General features: G+C 39.2%; 4 protein-coding genes across 5 annotated transcripts; 3 read left to right on the top strand and 1 right to left on the bottom strand.

Annotated features, from left to right (window-relative positions):
- The first annotated feature begins 721 nt into the window (after window positions 1–721).
- Window positions 722–2,973, top strand: LOC110768095 (xyloglucan endotransglucosylase protein 34). Its single transcript, XM_021971782.2, has 5 exons — window positions 722–829; window positions 950–1,143; window positions 1,244–1,344; window positions 1,475–1,668; window positions 2,271–2,973. The coding sequence occupies exons 2-5, from the start codon at window positions 954–956 to the stop codon at window positions 2,668–2,670; spliced, it is 885 nt and encodes a 294-aa protein (XP_021827474.1). The 5' UTR covers window positions 722–829; window positions 950–953; the 3' UTR covers window positions 2,671–2,973.
- Window positions 2,974–4,479: 1,506 nt separating this feature from the next.
- LOC110768096 (large ribosomal subunit protein eL21z/eL21y) lies at window positions 4,480–5,228 on the top strand. Its single transcript, XM_021971783.2, has one exon. The coding sequence runs from the start codon at window positions 4,551–4,553 to the stop codon at window positions 5,043–5,045; it is 495 nt and encodes a 164-aa protein (XP_021827475.1). The 5' UTR covers window positions 4,480–4,550; the 3' UTR covers window positions 5,046–5,228.
- Window positions 5,229–5,341: 113 nt separating this feature from the next.
- Window positions 5,342–7,397, top strand: LOC110768092 (UPF0481 protein At3g47200-like). Its single transcript, XM_021971780.2, has 2 exons — window positions 5,342–6,217; window positions 6,330–7,397. The coding sequence occupies exons 1-2, from the start codon at window positions 5,660–5,662 to the stop codon at window positions 7,179–7,181; spliced, it is 1,410 nt and encodes a 469-aa protein (XP_021827472.1). The 5' UTR covers window positions 5,342–5,659; the 3' UTR covers window positions 7,182–7,397.
- Window positions 7,393–12,828, bottom strand: LOC110768091 (heparan-alpha-glucosaminide N-acetyltransferase-like protein (DUF1624)). Of its 2 annotated transcripts, XM_021971779.2 has the most exons (14): window positions 11,808–12,828; window positions 11,321–11,648; window positions 10,068–10,205; window positions 9,850–9,931; window positions 9,599–9,675; window positions 9,326–9,432; window positions 9,093–9,207; window positions 8,872–8,988; window positions 8,687–8,778; window positions 8,501–8,567; window positions 8,337–8,415; window positions 8,130–8,221; window positions 7,882–8,025; window positions 7,393–7,770 (listed from the first exon to the last, which is right to left on the bottom strand). In XM_021971779.2, the coding sequence occupies exons 2-14, from the start codon at window positions 11,624–11,626 to the stop codon at window positions 7,744–7,746; spliced, it is 1,443 nt and encodes a 480-aa protein (XP_021827471.1). In that variant the 5' UTR covers window positions 11,627–11,648; window positions 11,808–12,828; the 3' UTR covers window positions 7,393–7,743. The 2 variants fall into 2 exon arrangements, with proteins under 2 accessions (XP_021827471.1, XP_088111933.1); XM_088255807.1 differs by lacking the exons at window positions 11,321–11,648; window positions 11,808–12,828 and adding an exon at window positions 10,310–10,328.
- Between the last annotated feature and the right edge of the window lie 104 nt (window positions 12,829–12,932).

Raw genomic sequence — 12,932 nt, 5'->3', positions numbered from 1 at the left:
GATAATCTTGTGGGACTCCATTAACGATCACGCAGAAACGAAGAAACTTTGACATATACATCCCAACTAAAATTGTAAACTCAAAATAATAAAAAAGAGATAAGACTTGAAAAAACTACTTGAATTACAAGTGGTTTACTTTTAAAGTTTATCTTTGATAATCAAAATCGTCACCCATTTACTTTCTATTGGTGGCTTTGATGGGAGATTTAAATAAAGCAATACAATTAGTTGCTTCCACATATTAATTCCACAATTGGCCAATTTTATCGACCGAGTTATGGCTAAAATGATGCCGACGCTTTGCTTGGATACAGGCAAGCAGTTCCCAGTTTCACGCAAAGAGCTAGCTGTGTCCAAATGTAGCGCATAGATAAAGAGACGAAGACAAAAAGTGTAAGAGCAGCACCTTTCCTCCATGGCCTCTCCTCAGAGTGGCCCAGGTTCAATATGGCCAGCCAGGCTCTCATTTCTCATTGGCCACAAGACAAAAACAGAGAAAGAGTGATGGAGAAAGGGAGAGTAAAAGAAAGCCATAATTGTATGTTTATAATTTCAAACACATTCTTTATCTCTGCCCAGAACTTAAAGTCCCTTCCTCTGTGCCGAAAGGAAAAAAAAAATAATTGAACAGCTGTTATGCTACTAGTATATTTTAATAATCTCATAAATCATTTTTAATTAATTTGACGACAGTTAAACAATTTTAACAGAACCCTTCAATTATGTAATGCAGATAAAATCAGACACTACAAAAGGACTTGCCCTCCTCTCCTTTTTCCTCATCACACCTCAACTCTCTCTCTCTCTCTCTCTCTCTGTGCTGGAGGTAATGGTCTAAACTCTTAAAGACCATACAGTTTTTATGTTGTTAGGAACTTAAAGAACGCTTCTTTTCAAGTCCCAAGCTTGGCTAATTTCATCTTTGGGAACTTTTATTTTTGTGCAGAGAAATGGCTTCTTACCAACAATGGACGCTGTTTGTGAGTTTGTTGTGTTTGGTCTCTGCAACAATGGGAGCTCCCCCAAGAAAGCCTGTATCAGTGCCATTTGGCAGGAACTATCAGCCCACCTGGGCTTTTGATCACATCAAGTACTTCAATGGAGGCTCTGAGATTCAGCTCCATCTGGACAAATACACAGGTAGAAAAATAAAACCAGAATCTTTGTATTGTTTTGTGAACAAGTTTTCAACTTTCATATTCATGTATGCTTACTGGTTCTTGGGTTTTCATTTTTAAAGGCACTGGCTTCCAATCAAAAGGAAACTACTTGTTCGGCCACTTCCATATGCAAATCAAGTTGGTCCCCGGTGACTCTGCCGGAACTGTCACTGCTTTCTATGTGAGTATTATTTCCCTGTTTCTTTCATTTCCGCTTAAAAATCTTTGTTTTGGTTTACCAAAGTTTGAAACTTTGAAATAGGCAATGAACTAACAAATGTATATATGTTCGTGTATATACACTTATGCAGCTATCTTCTCAAAACGCTGAGCACGATGAGATAGACTTTGAGTTCCTGGGAAACAGGACAGGGCAGCCTTACATTTTGCAGACCAATGTGTTCACCGGAGGAAAGGGTGATAGAGAACAGAGGATTTTCCTCTGGTTCGACCCAACCACAGCTTACCACTCCTACTCTGTCCTCTGGAATCTCTACCAGATTGTGTAAGTTCCTCTTTCACCCTTTTTGCCTTAAATTTCCTCTGTTTTCTTATGCATATTAAAAAAATTACTAGTTTCAGCAAATTTCATGTCTCAATTAATGCATTCAAAACATTAGACAATGCAATTTTCGGTATAAATTAATAACCAGAGTAGTATCTATAAAAAGCTAGAAAAATTCCTTAAGAGAAATGAAGAGAAAAAGAACCAAAACGTAGCTAGCCATTCCCAAGTAAATCAAAGTTTTATTTTTTATTTTAGTACAAGTGATATTCTAAATTACAGAGTTTCAACGATCGAGTGATTTTCGAAAAAAAAAAACCATGATTCAAATGTGGGTTTTTAGTATAAAAGTTTCTTTGACTAAACTCGTGCATTTTTTCAACCGACAAAACTTTTGGACATGGTAGCCAACCCAATTACCCTATTTTGTTGGGTGGGGGGAGGGGGAGGGAGAGTCTGCATTTTTTCTTCCCACCTTTTCTTTTTTCCAACTTTTTTGATAACGATCCATGATGAAATCATGTTTTTGTCATATAATATTTGGTAAGATCCCATATGGGGCTAATGTGTCTTTTTATGTTTGTGTATGGTCATGAAATCAGATTCTTCGTGGACGACATACCAATCAGGGTGTTCAAAAACAGCAAAGATTTGGGAGTGAAATTCCCATTCAACCAACCCATGAAGCTCTACTCTAGCTTGTGGAACGCAGACGATTGGGCCACAAGGGGTGGGCTGGAAAAGACCGATTGGTCCAAGGCCCCTTTCATTGCCACGTACAGGGGCTTCCACATCGACGGCTGTGAGGCCTCGGTGGAGGCCAAATTCTGTGCCACGCAGGGCCAGAGATGGTGGGACCAGAAGGAGTTCCAGGACCTTGATTCTTATCAATGGAGGAGGCTGCGTTGGGTCCGCCAAAAGTTCACCATCTACAACTACTGCACTGACAGAGTCAGATACCCAACTCTCCCACCAGAGTGCAAGAGGGACAGGGACATATAAATTTATCAAACCCATGCATGCAGACACAGTAACACTGTTTTTAATTAAATTAAATTAAAGTTAAAACACCCCTAATTAATAGGCAGCTCTGCTTAACACCAACTTGGTGTTTAATTTGGAGGGGGTTTGTTTACATCAATTCAATTTCTTATTGTAGTGGGGGGATTACTGTGATATGTAATGTTTCCGCATATGGCTTTCATAAATTCATGGGATTTTAATGTATTGTTTCAGTTATTATCGTTAAATCGGTTGTTATTCTAGTTTCAAAAATTATTATAATGGTTTTATTTTATATAATAATAGTTTATGTGTATTGATCCACGTCTCGTGGTTTCATGTGAGCACATGGTTTTCTTGGTTTGATGGATTCCCAGCAGCATCATGATCTAAGAAAAGGAAAAAATAATTGGTCTGCCAACACCAGGAGCGCAGATGGGTCGGTGTGTTTTCATCTTTAACCCCAAGGTCACGAGGGGTTGCTCGAACTTTGAAATGTTTTGGAAGTATTTTAGAGGGATTTACTAAGATAAGGAATAATTGGATGAGGTGATCTCTTCTGGTTCAGAAAAAGAAATGATGCTTCCAAGAGGATTGATCTCTCCCAAAATTTTAGTACATAAAAAAGTCTAAAAATGGTCAGAAAAATGGCCCTCTATAACTGTGATAACATGCCTCACTAAATTTAAATTAAGTCACTAATTAGAGTCATTAGATCAGGATTGGTGTCAGTAATTAACACTTCTTTTGTGGGTTATTATCATAAAATAAGTCGAGAAGTTGGTCAATGTGAGTATGTGGTTGTATCTGAATGTAACAAAATTCATGATCATTTTTGGATTGCTCCAAATGGAACAAATTACGGAGGGAAAGTGGGTGGTTGTATCTACTTTTGAGAGAAACTTTTGCTGTCAAAAGTATTGGTAAGTAACCAAAAGAGAAGGGAAAGTCAAATGATCAGTTATCTTAGGAAAGGTCTTGGTTCGAGTTTTAGTATTCGTGTAGTGTGTGTGAGTTTAGTATACTATCGTTTTTCGCAATAGAAAATGTCCTGAAGAAAAGAAAAAAAAGATGGAAAAGAAGTAAGAGGCAGAGAAAAAGACATGAAGCCAACTCACTCCCCCCGATTATTAATGCAAAAGTTAGCATATTTAGCAGATTTCGCGGGCCAAATTGACTTGACATGGAATGGAAGCAGAGCAGAGCAGAGTAACAAAGAAATTGGGTAGTGACAGAGAAACCCTAATATTGGAGACCGAGACACCATGAGCAGTCAATTAAGTTTTGAATAGGAGTAGTGAGTGGGGAAAAGCAAACAAGTCATTGTACAAAGTCACAGACGTTAGATGAACTGCATAGTGATGTCTCCGTCTCATCAATTATCAAGTAAATCGTCAATGTTTGCATGTGAATTGTTACAACTACAATCTATTGCGTGGGGACAAAAATATCCACCCAAATTAGAACATGTATTATGTTCACAATACAAGATTTGGGGTTTGGAAATTGGTTACAACACATTCAACTATAAAGGAAGAACGAATAGTAATATCACACTCGTTGGGTTATTATGCGTTCGTACTGAATACGTGAATGTATAAAAGAAAATTAGTGTGAGTGCAACATACAACATCAACATGTCACGTGATATATTAGATACAGGTCCGCCCTAATATTCAAATGAAAACAGTCTTCACATCCACCTCCACAAGTTTATATTGGGTTGGGTTTACTTAATAGGAAAATAGCTAATACACTCTACCGGGCCTGTAGTGAAGGATTGGGCCTGCTACAAGTGGGTAATAAAAGGGTTTTAGGGTGGTAGGGTTTTGGAGGAGAGAGAGAAAGAGAGAAAGAAAGCGAGAAACAAGAGAGAAGCGATGCCGGCGGGTCATGGATTGCGCAGTCGGACGAGGGACCTGTTCTCACGGGCGTTCAGGAAGAAGGGCTACATCCCACTCTCCACCTACCTAAAGACCTACAGAACCGGCGACTACGTGGACGTGAAGGTAAACGGCGCCGTTCACAAGGGCATGCCCCACAAGTTCTACCATGGCCGCACAGGCCAAGTCTGGAACGTCACAAAGCGCGCAATCGGCGTCGAGATGAACAAGCAGGTCGGCAACAGGGTCATCAAGAAGCGGATTCACGTGAGGGTGGAGCATGTTCATCCGTCGAGGTGCGAGGAAGAGTTCAGAGCAAGGATGGTTCGCAATGACGAGCTGAAGGCGGAGGCAAAAGCTCGTGGGGTGAAGATTAGCACCAAGAGGCAGCCTGAGGGGCCTAAGCCAGGCTTCATTGTCGGCGGGGCTTCCATTGAAGCTGTCACTCCCATTCCTTACGACGTCGTCAATGACCTCAAGGGTGGCTACTGATATGTTTTTTTTTAATCGGTTCTCCATTTTCATTGTTTCTTGTTTTTTACTCTGTTTTTGTCTCTGGGTAACTCTGTTTTACTCATATTTCAAATTTGACAATGCAATTCTTATTGTCCATCAACTTGTGAGAAAACTTAAAGAATGTTACTATGCAAAATGTATCTTTTAAAATTCTGTAAACCTGGTTGAAACTTGGTGTTCAAGGAAGGAATCATGTCACACTAACATCGGCCTTATCGATCTCCGACTGAGACTTTTTATTTTTAAAGTTTTGGGTGAGAATTTGCGACTGGAACTTTCACCACCATCAAGAAAGGAATATTGAACAGAGGTAGTGCTGTTCTTTAGTCTCTGTAGTTTATGGGAATTCCTGATCACTTGAGCTTTAAAGAAAGCCTCCAATTAAACAAATCACTGGCTTTTATGCTTTGCTAATTTAGTTTGTCTATTGACCGGATATCTTGTTTGTAAAGCAAGAATAAAAAGATTGGAAACATTGTATAGATGTGGAGATTTGATTCTGCTTTTCAAACAGGCATATATAAAAGGAATAAAACAAACTTAGGTGTATCAAGCCTGTCGAACCGTTGAGCTCCAACCAGAAGGTTGCGATGGCAGACACGAAATGGGTTATTCAAGTTAATGAAGAGCTTAGTAAGATGGAAGATCTTACAACAGAGAAGGAACACTGGAGCAAGGGGTCAATCTACAAATTACCAGTCTACATCACAGACATAAACAAGAAGGCCTACAAGCCCCAGGTAGCCACCTTCGGTCCTTACCATTTCGATCATTTAAATACAATGGAGGAGAACAAGCACCGTGCGCTTCTTCATTTCCTGAAGAGATGTGGGAAACCTCTTGAATTGTTTGTCAATGCACTGACTGAAGTGGTGCAAGATTTGAAGGAATCGTATAATCAGCTTGATCCTGGGTGGAAAGATGATACATCAAGATTCTTGCAACTAATGATTCTGGATGGCTGTTTCATGCTGGAGGTCGTGCGTATTGCTTCAAATATATTGGATGATTATGCTCTTAATGATCCCGTCTTCAGCAATCATGGGAAGCTCCATATCATACCATACATCAAACGCGACATGTTAATGATTGAGAACCAGTTGCCGATGCTGGTTCTCAACAAGCTGGTGGAAGTGGAGAGCAAGAAGGTATAAGAGTCTGGATCCTCCACTGTTAGTTTCTTGTGCCGACTGTAATTAAGTAGTTTGTTTCTGATTTTGATTTTAATTATTTCAATAATGTCTACTCTGTTTTGCACAGGATGAATTGTCTGTGACCAGGCTCTTACTCAAGTTCTACTCCTCTGGCACATCAGCCTCCAACATGGGAAAATGTTTGCACGTATTGGATGTGTATAGGAAAAGCCTGCTTCAGTCAGAGCCCCAGTGCACAACAGGTCCCTGCCCACCAGAGCCCGTGAATCGTCTTGATGTGATTATCTGGTCTGCAACAGAGCTTAATGAAGCCGGAATCAGATTCAAGAAAAGCAAAACTGGTAGCCTGAAAGACATCTCATTCTCTAGGGGAATCCTCAGGCTCCCAGTCATTCTTGTGGATGATACCACCGAGTCGATGTTCTTGAATCTGATAGCATTTGAGCGCTTCCATGTTGGGGCAGGCAATGAGGTGACATCCTATACATTCTTCATGGACAACATCATAGACAATGCTAGAGATGTTGCCCTCTTACACTCCAAAGGTATTGTCCAAAATGCTCTAGGAAGTGACAAAGCGGTTGCTAATCTGTTCAACTCCCTCTCCAAGGACATAACACTGGACCCAGAAAGCAGCCTCGATGCGGTGCATAAGAAGGTCTATCATTACTGCCGGAAGCCTTGGAACGAGTGGCGTGCCAATCTTATTCATACTTACTTCAGAAATCCCTGGGCTGTTATATCTCTAGTTGCCGGCGTCTTCCTTTTTGTGCTCACCATAGCTCAGACTGGATATTCCATAATTCCCTACTACTATCCAAATGATTCTCCTCCCACCTGTACATGTGTACCTGTGGCTCCTCCCCATGTGGCTTCTTCAAACCATGCATACTCCACCTCACCATCAAAATTTATACTTCCTATTCTTATTTCCGTTGGATGGATGCTTACAAAATGAGGATTTCATAATTTTCTTTCCAACAATCATCTTAGGGTTTTGAGGTTGTTTTCATCCAGAGTTTCTTTTCCTTACTGATCTTACCTATTGGTTAATTGAATTCTTTGTTTGATGTCCAGTAATCTTGACCTTCTGATAGATCAAAATGCTCTTCCCCACAGAATTGAGTTTGGTGATCAGCTTTTAAAAAGAAACAAGCTAGCTGGGTCTATTTTCTATAAACGATTTCTCAAAGATCGTATAAATAATGATTGTAATAATAAAAGTATTGATATTTACAAAATACCCTAATTTTAAATCTCTCTATACGTTTTTCAAGCCTCATAAATCATAAAGAAAGTTCGGTCCTACACCATCTTCTGTAGAGAAGCTCCAATCTGTACATGTAAAGAGCGCGGGAAACACTGCCTGCCGGAGTCTCTATCAAGGCCAACTCCACCTTCTCTTCTCAAAATGCACGAACCAAAAATGGTCGAACAATTTAGGTCCAGTCTTAAGATAGAAATTGACTGCACTTGCGCGGTGCAACGCATATAACCCAACAGAGCTGCCCTTAAGAAATTCATTTTCCAATTCCAATTAAGCTAAGCTGCAAGAGATAAGGTAGATTATGAGACTACAATACCCCACTGATAACTCAACATTTTATTGGCACGAGAAAATAAAATCTAACACCACAAGAAACAGAGAATGGAATTACAATGTTGTTCTGAGGCTTCCTCCAATAGAATCCATGGATGATAACTGGCAAGAGATTGCAGGCTACAAGCACAAAAATCATCAATGCATGCATTCCCATCCACTCCATCACAACAGTTGGGCGCCTGTAGCCACACACATCGACCTGTGGAAAACCCGATTCGTTATCAACTTAGAAGAAGAGGAAGAGAAAACTAAGCAGACTGAAAATTTAATGTTTCTTTCTCATCACACAACTAGAAATCCTACCATCAAGTAAATTGCTGCAAAGAGAATGCCAGCAGAACCAGCTGTGATACACATGTAACTGAATGTGTAAAGAGGCTTGTTTATATGCATGCCTGAAAAACCAAATGAAGGAGATAATTTAATGATTAAAAAAAATTCAGCAACTTCAATTATTAGTACAGAAGGCTCATTTATATATTATAACAAAATTGTATAGCAATCACATACCTAATAAGTCTAAGGTGAGGCCTAAGATTATAAGAGACGAGGATGAGATAGACCAGTGCAGGATTCTGTCCCTGTGATTCTGCATTTAGAGGGGGTAATGGTTAGAGAAACTTTGCTGAGGAAAATAAAACAGATAAAACTTGTGATATATGAAGCTTTCTCACCTTAAAATGGACAATAATGTGTCCATAGTGCAAACCAACCAAGCAGGTAACAATAGCCATCATGGAACTGCAACAATGAAAGTAAGTTTTCGCAAAGTTAAGGCAAAGGAATTACGCGTAGTGAAGCAATAGGATTCTCTATTGAAGTCACACATACTAAGATACGCATCGAAATTGCTAACACACCTTAAAAGTCCTTCAGGATCAAAAGGAGCTTGACACCAAGAAGGAGCATCAGCAGGTAACGGGCCATTATCGGGGGAGTTAATACTGCATTGCTGTAGAAATAACAAAATTTAAAACTAAATGTTAGGAATGAATGCGAGGAACACCAAAAGTAAATGAACTTAACCAACAAAATAGATACTAACCTCTGTTCGTGCATAGATTGGTCGTCCATATAAGTGCCTAAGACCCAATATCTTACGATCAATCATCCCAACAGCATTACATGCTGGTCCTGTGTCACCCTGTACTCCACATTTCACCTTCCAAACAGATATGTGTTAGAAACGCCAGTCACACCATTTTTAAAGAAAATCATACTCGAAGAAATCGGGGGACAATTAAAAAACAAATGATCAAAACTTACTGAAAATGTTTTTGGTGCAGAGGAGGAATCACCAGGAATTTGGTACTCCCAATCAGGAACATGCAAGCCGTATAAGAGTGACAGATATAGCACAGTGATTATCAATGCTGCTGACCTGAGAATGAGGTTCCAGACATTGTTCAAAATTGAGCAAATGTAAAAAGTATTATCATGGTCCAGAGAAAAAACAAAAAGTAGGCACTACGATACGATTGCAAAAAAATATGACTTACCATTGAAATCGATATTTCCTGAGCAGAGAACGTCCTGAGTTGACATTATCGTCACCCTTTAGCCAAATCTCGCACAAAGCTGCTACAAAATATGCTATTGCAATTCTCTGGAAAAAAAACCAAGGCAACTGGTGTTTAAGAGCTAATATAGACACAACAAAATGGAACTGAAAACCATAGAGAAATTAGTTCTAACTCTTCTCCAAGTTCGGACTACTCTACCAGGCAAAATGCACAAGCTTAGGAAATTAAAACTAGTGATATGTAGCATACCTGTAGAATGCCCATCCATCTCATCTGTTCAATATCCACCCCAAACGTTAGATCCTTGATGCCATGAAAATAGCCACCTGGATGCAAATTGCACTGTACATTCAGTTTACAGAAGCATATAATTGCAAACAAAGCTTGCATTGCAGAGTAAAATGATTTTACACTGAACATATAGAATTAAACTATTTGTATCTTCATGATCAATGGATATGCATCAAATGCTCAGAATTTTGCATGTTTTAGTAGTTCACCTTGAAGGAAAAGGCCTAATGCTAGAAGCTTCAGTGTCCTCAGAACTGTTTTTCTAGTCGCAACGGTTCCGCATGACATTTTCTGTACAGGAAACGTAAATACGTTTTGGTTAGCTTTGCTTCTTCTTAAAACAATGACCCTTTTGAACAATTTATAACATTCATTGAGTAAAAGAACAAATTAAGGAGAGCAGAAGAGCATGAAAGATATGGTGTACCTTGTAGGTAAGTGAAAGGGAAACACCAACCATAAAGAGAAAAAATGGCATGACCAAATCTGCAAGGGTCAAACCGTTCCATGGTGAATGGTTAATAGCAGGCAGGATCCCACCAACGTCATCCACTAATATCATGATCTGCACCAATAATACCATATATAAATTATAATTATGGAAAATCAACATCTTATTTACGAACCAAAAACAAATTAAATGATAAAAAGAATTGGATCGAGTTATACTTCTTGTGAATCATAATTTGACACATATGTAACTGCGCGACTTTATCAGTTAGTCACATATCTGGGAAGTAGGCCCAATTTAAAGGACCAATCCATAGATGTCATATTAAAGAAGAAGAAGCAGATGTTATATATATTAACGTGCAGTGGGGGACATCCTAGTCACTCAAATACAATACAAAAAGCAAGTGATGAAACAGCTTTTTGTAAGTGTCGGTGCACCTGACAAATGTACATTGGTACCATAATCAATGTCGGGCGCATCATGATTTCTTTTGGGTAAAGCGTTTACATTGCATCTGATCTTTGTAGATTTGAATCGAGATCTACTTTGAACACTAAAAACGATTTGAAAAAGAGAACAAATCATTGAGTGTTGGATTGGGAGGGAAGGAAAGAACATAGAAGATATGCAATGGATATCAATTGTTTTCAGTCCGGCAACCGAATCACCCGAAATGTGCCACGACAGTCGCTCTACGAAAAGAGTTGCTATTTTGTTTCCTTGATTTTGGATCCGATGATCTTTGATTTCTTCAGACGAATAATAATCTAACAATCTTATTATTTTAAGGGGGTCAGTTTGGGCTTTTCCTATTTTAAGTATCTACGAAATAAACGTTCGACCAAAAAAAAAAATAAATAAATAAAGAGACGTGGGTACTTTGGTTAATAATAATAATAATAAATAATAATTTATGAGTTACTTAAGAACAGTTCATTAGTCACGACTCATACTCATCAGTCATCATTAATCCTTTTTGTTGACGGTTACAAACAAACTAAGAAAAAAGCAACCCTAAACCCTCTCCTCCTCTTACTTAGAAAACAAGAAAAATGCAAAAAAAGGAGGCGGAAAACTGATACGGTGCCGTATCGCCAAACGAATTTCCCTTAATTAAAATTCGTTTCTGTTTTCGTTTTTAATTTTTCTGGGTTTTGAAAAATAAGGAACATAAAAAAAGCAGCAGAAACATAAAGAGGAGGCTGAAAGTAGACGACGTTACATACCGCAACCGTAAGTCCGCGGAAAACGTCGAGGGAAACAAGGCGTTGCTGTTGCCGCAACTTCGAAGGCAATGAGGCCGCCGCCGCTTCCTCATTACTAACATTCTTATAAGCAGCGGCACCACCGGCGCCACAGCCGGCGGCGGAGGCGGAAGAGGCGGATGTCGATTTGGATATCTGCTGAATGGCCATCTCAACATCCTCATCATGATCAATACTGATGTTGTTGCTCTTCATCATCATAGGATCCGTCATACCACGTTCTTCAACATCATGTTCGTATCTTTTAATAGGTTCATACACAGCCATATCTCCCTCTCTCGTCCCTACCCTATCATCACCAACACCACGCGTTATTATAAACCTTCCATCTATCTCCACCGTGCATGTAAATATAAATGGCTATATACAAATAAAATTTCATTAAAGAATATGGACGAATGACAACAAAACCTGAATTGTGTGGGCACCAGAGATGAATAATAATCACCTTATCTTCTTTATCCGCCTTCTGAATAAACAAAATTCAATAATTTTGTCTGTTGTTTTCCTGCGTTAGTTCTAGGCAGCCTGTGGGGGAGGGGGGGAAGGCACCCTGCAGCACTTACTTGTAAATGCTCCCCAAATCGCTGGATGACCTTCTCCTTCCTTTCTTCTGGTTTCTCTTTTGCTCCGCTGCCTCTCTCTCTCTCTCTCTGTCTCTGCTTTTATATTTGACAAATCCTAAAAGGAATATAATTTGTATATTTATAGAAAGAGTTACAACAGGTATGGGTTTGTTGGTTCAAGTAAGTATCCATCGCAACAAAAAAAACAGATATTTGTTATTATTATTATTTTATTATACTGGCAACAGATATTTGTTTTTGATCCCTCGATTTTCCCCCTATTTACCCTCCAATTCTCCCAACTGTATCCCCCTCGCTCTCCGTCCAACAACAACAATTGCGTCCGAGTCCGGTCTCTCCTCCAAGTGGTACATAAACATTTTGAAGCGCGTACCCTAGGGCCTCGTCATTTACTTTTGACGGCTACGATCTCGCATCAGAAAAATGACTATCTGAAAATGTCGACATTGGTTTCTAGATTTTCACAATCTATTTTGATATTGGTTTCCCGAATTATTTCTGACTTGTCAGCCGCGATCTACATGCACCCAGTCACATGGCGCCAGGCGCCGTAAACATGAATTCTAGCCTTCACAGCCACAGCCACTGCAACAAGCGTGACGCCAACCGACAACTGAAGCTCTTGCTTTACTTGCATGAGACAACTTTGCGTGCAGCAGGCTCAGCTCACCCAGATTTTTTGCACATGATTTGTGGCAGCTTTTTAATTTCTAGAATAATCGTGCATGAATCTGACCCTCCATATTTCCCCCTTTTTTTTTTTTTTTTTTTCATAAACAAACGTATCTATATGTATTTAATTCGTAAAAGTTTCCCAATTCCTTCCTACATTAATTGATTTCCTCGCTAAATAACATTGACTTTATTTTTTGGGTTTAAATATGTGAATTTAAAAAAAATAAAAATCTTACTCCAAAAGAAGGAGAATCAAATGATTTAGTGGGTATAAATATTTGAATAAAAACTTTATGTTCATGGCAATAGCA

Source organism: Prunus avium, chromosome 1 (assembly GCF_965620075.1).
Source record: "Prunus avium chromosome 1, drPruAviu1.hap1.1, whole genome shotgun sequence".
NCBI lineage: Eukaryota > Viridiplantae > Streptophyta > Magnoliopsida > Rosales > Rosaceae > Prunus > Prunus avium.
Note: the sequence above shows the minus strand (reverse complement) of the source record. Positions and strands in the feature narration are given on the sequence as shown.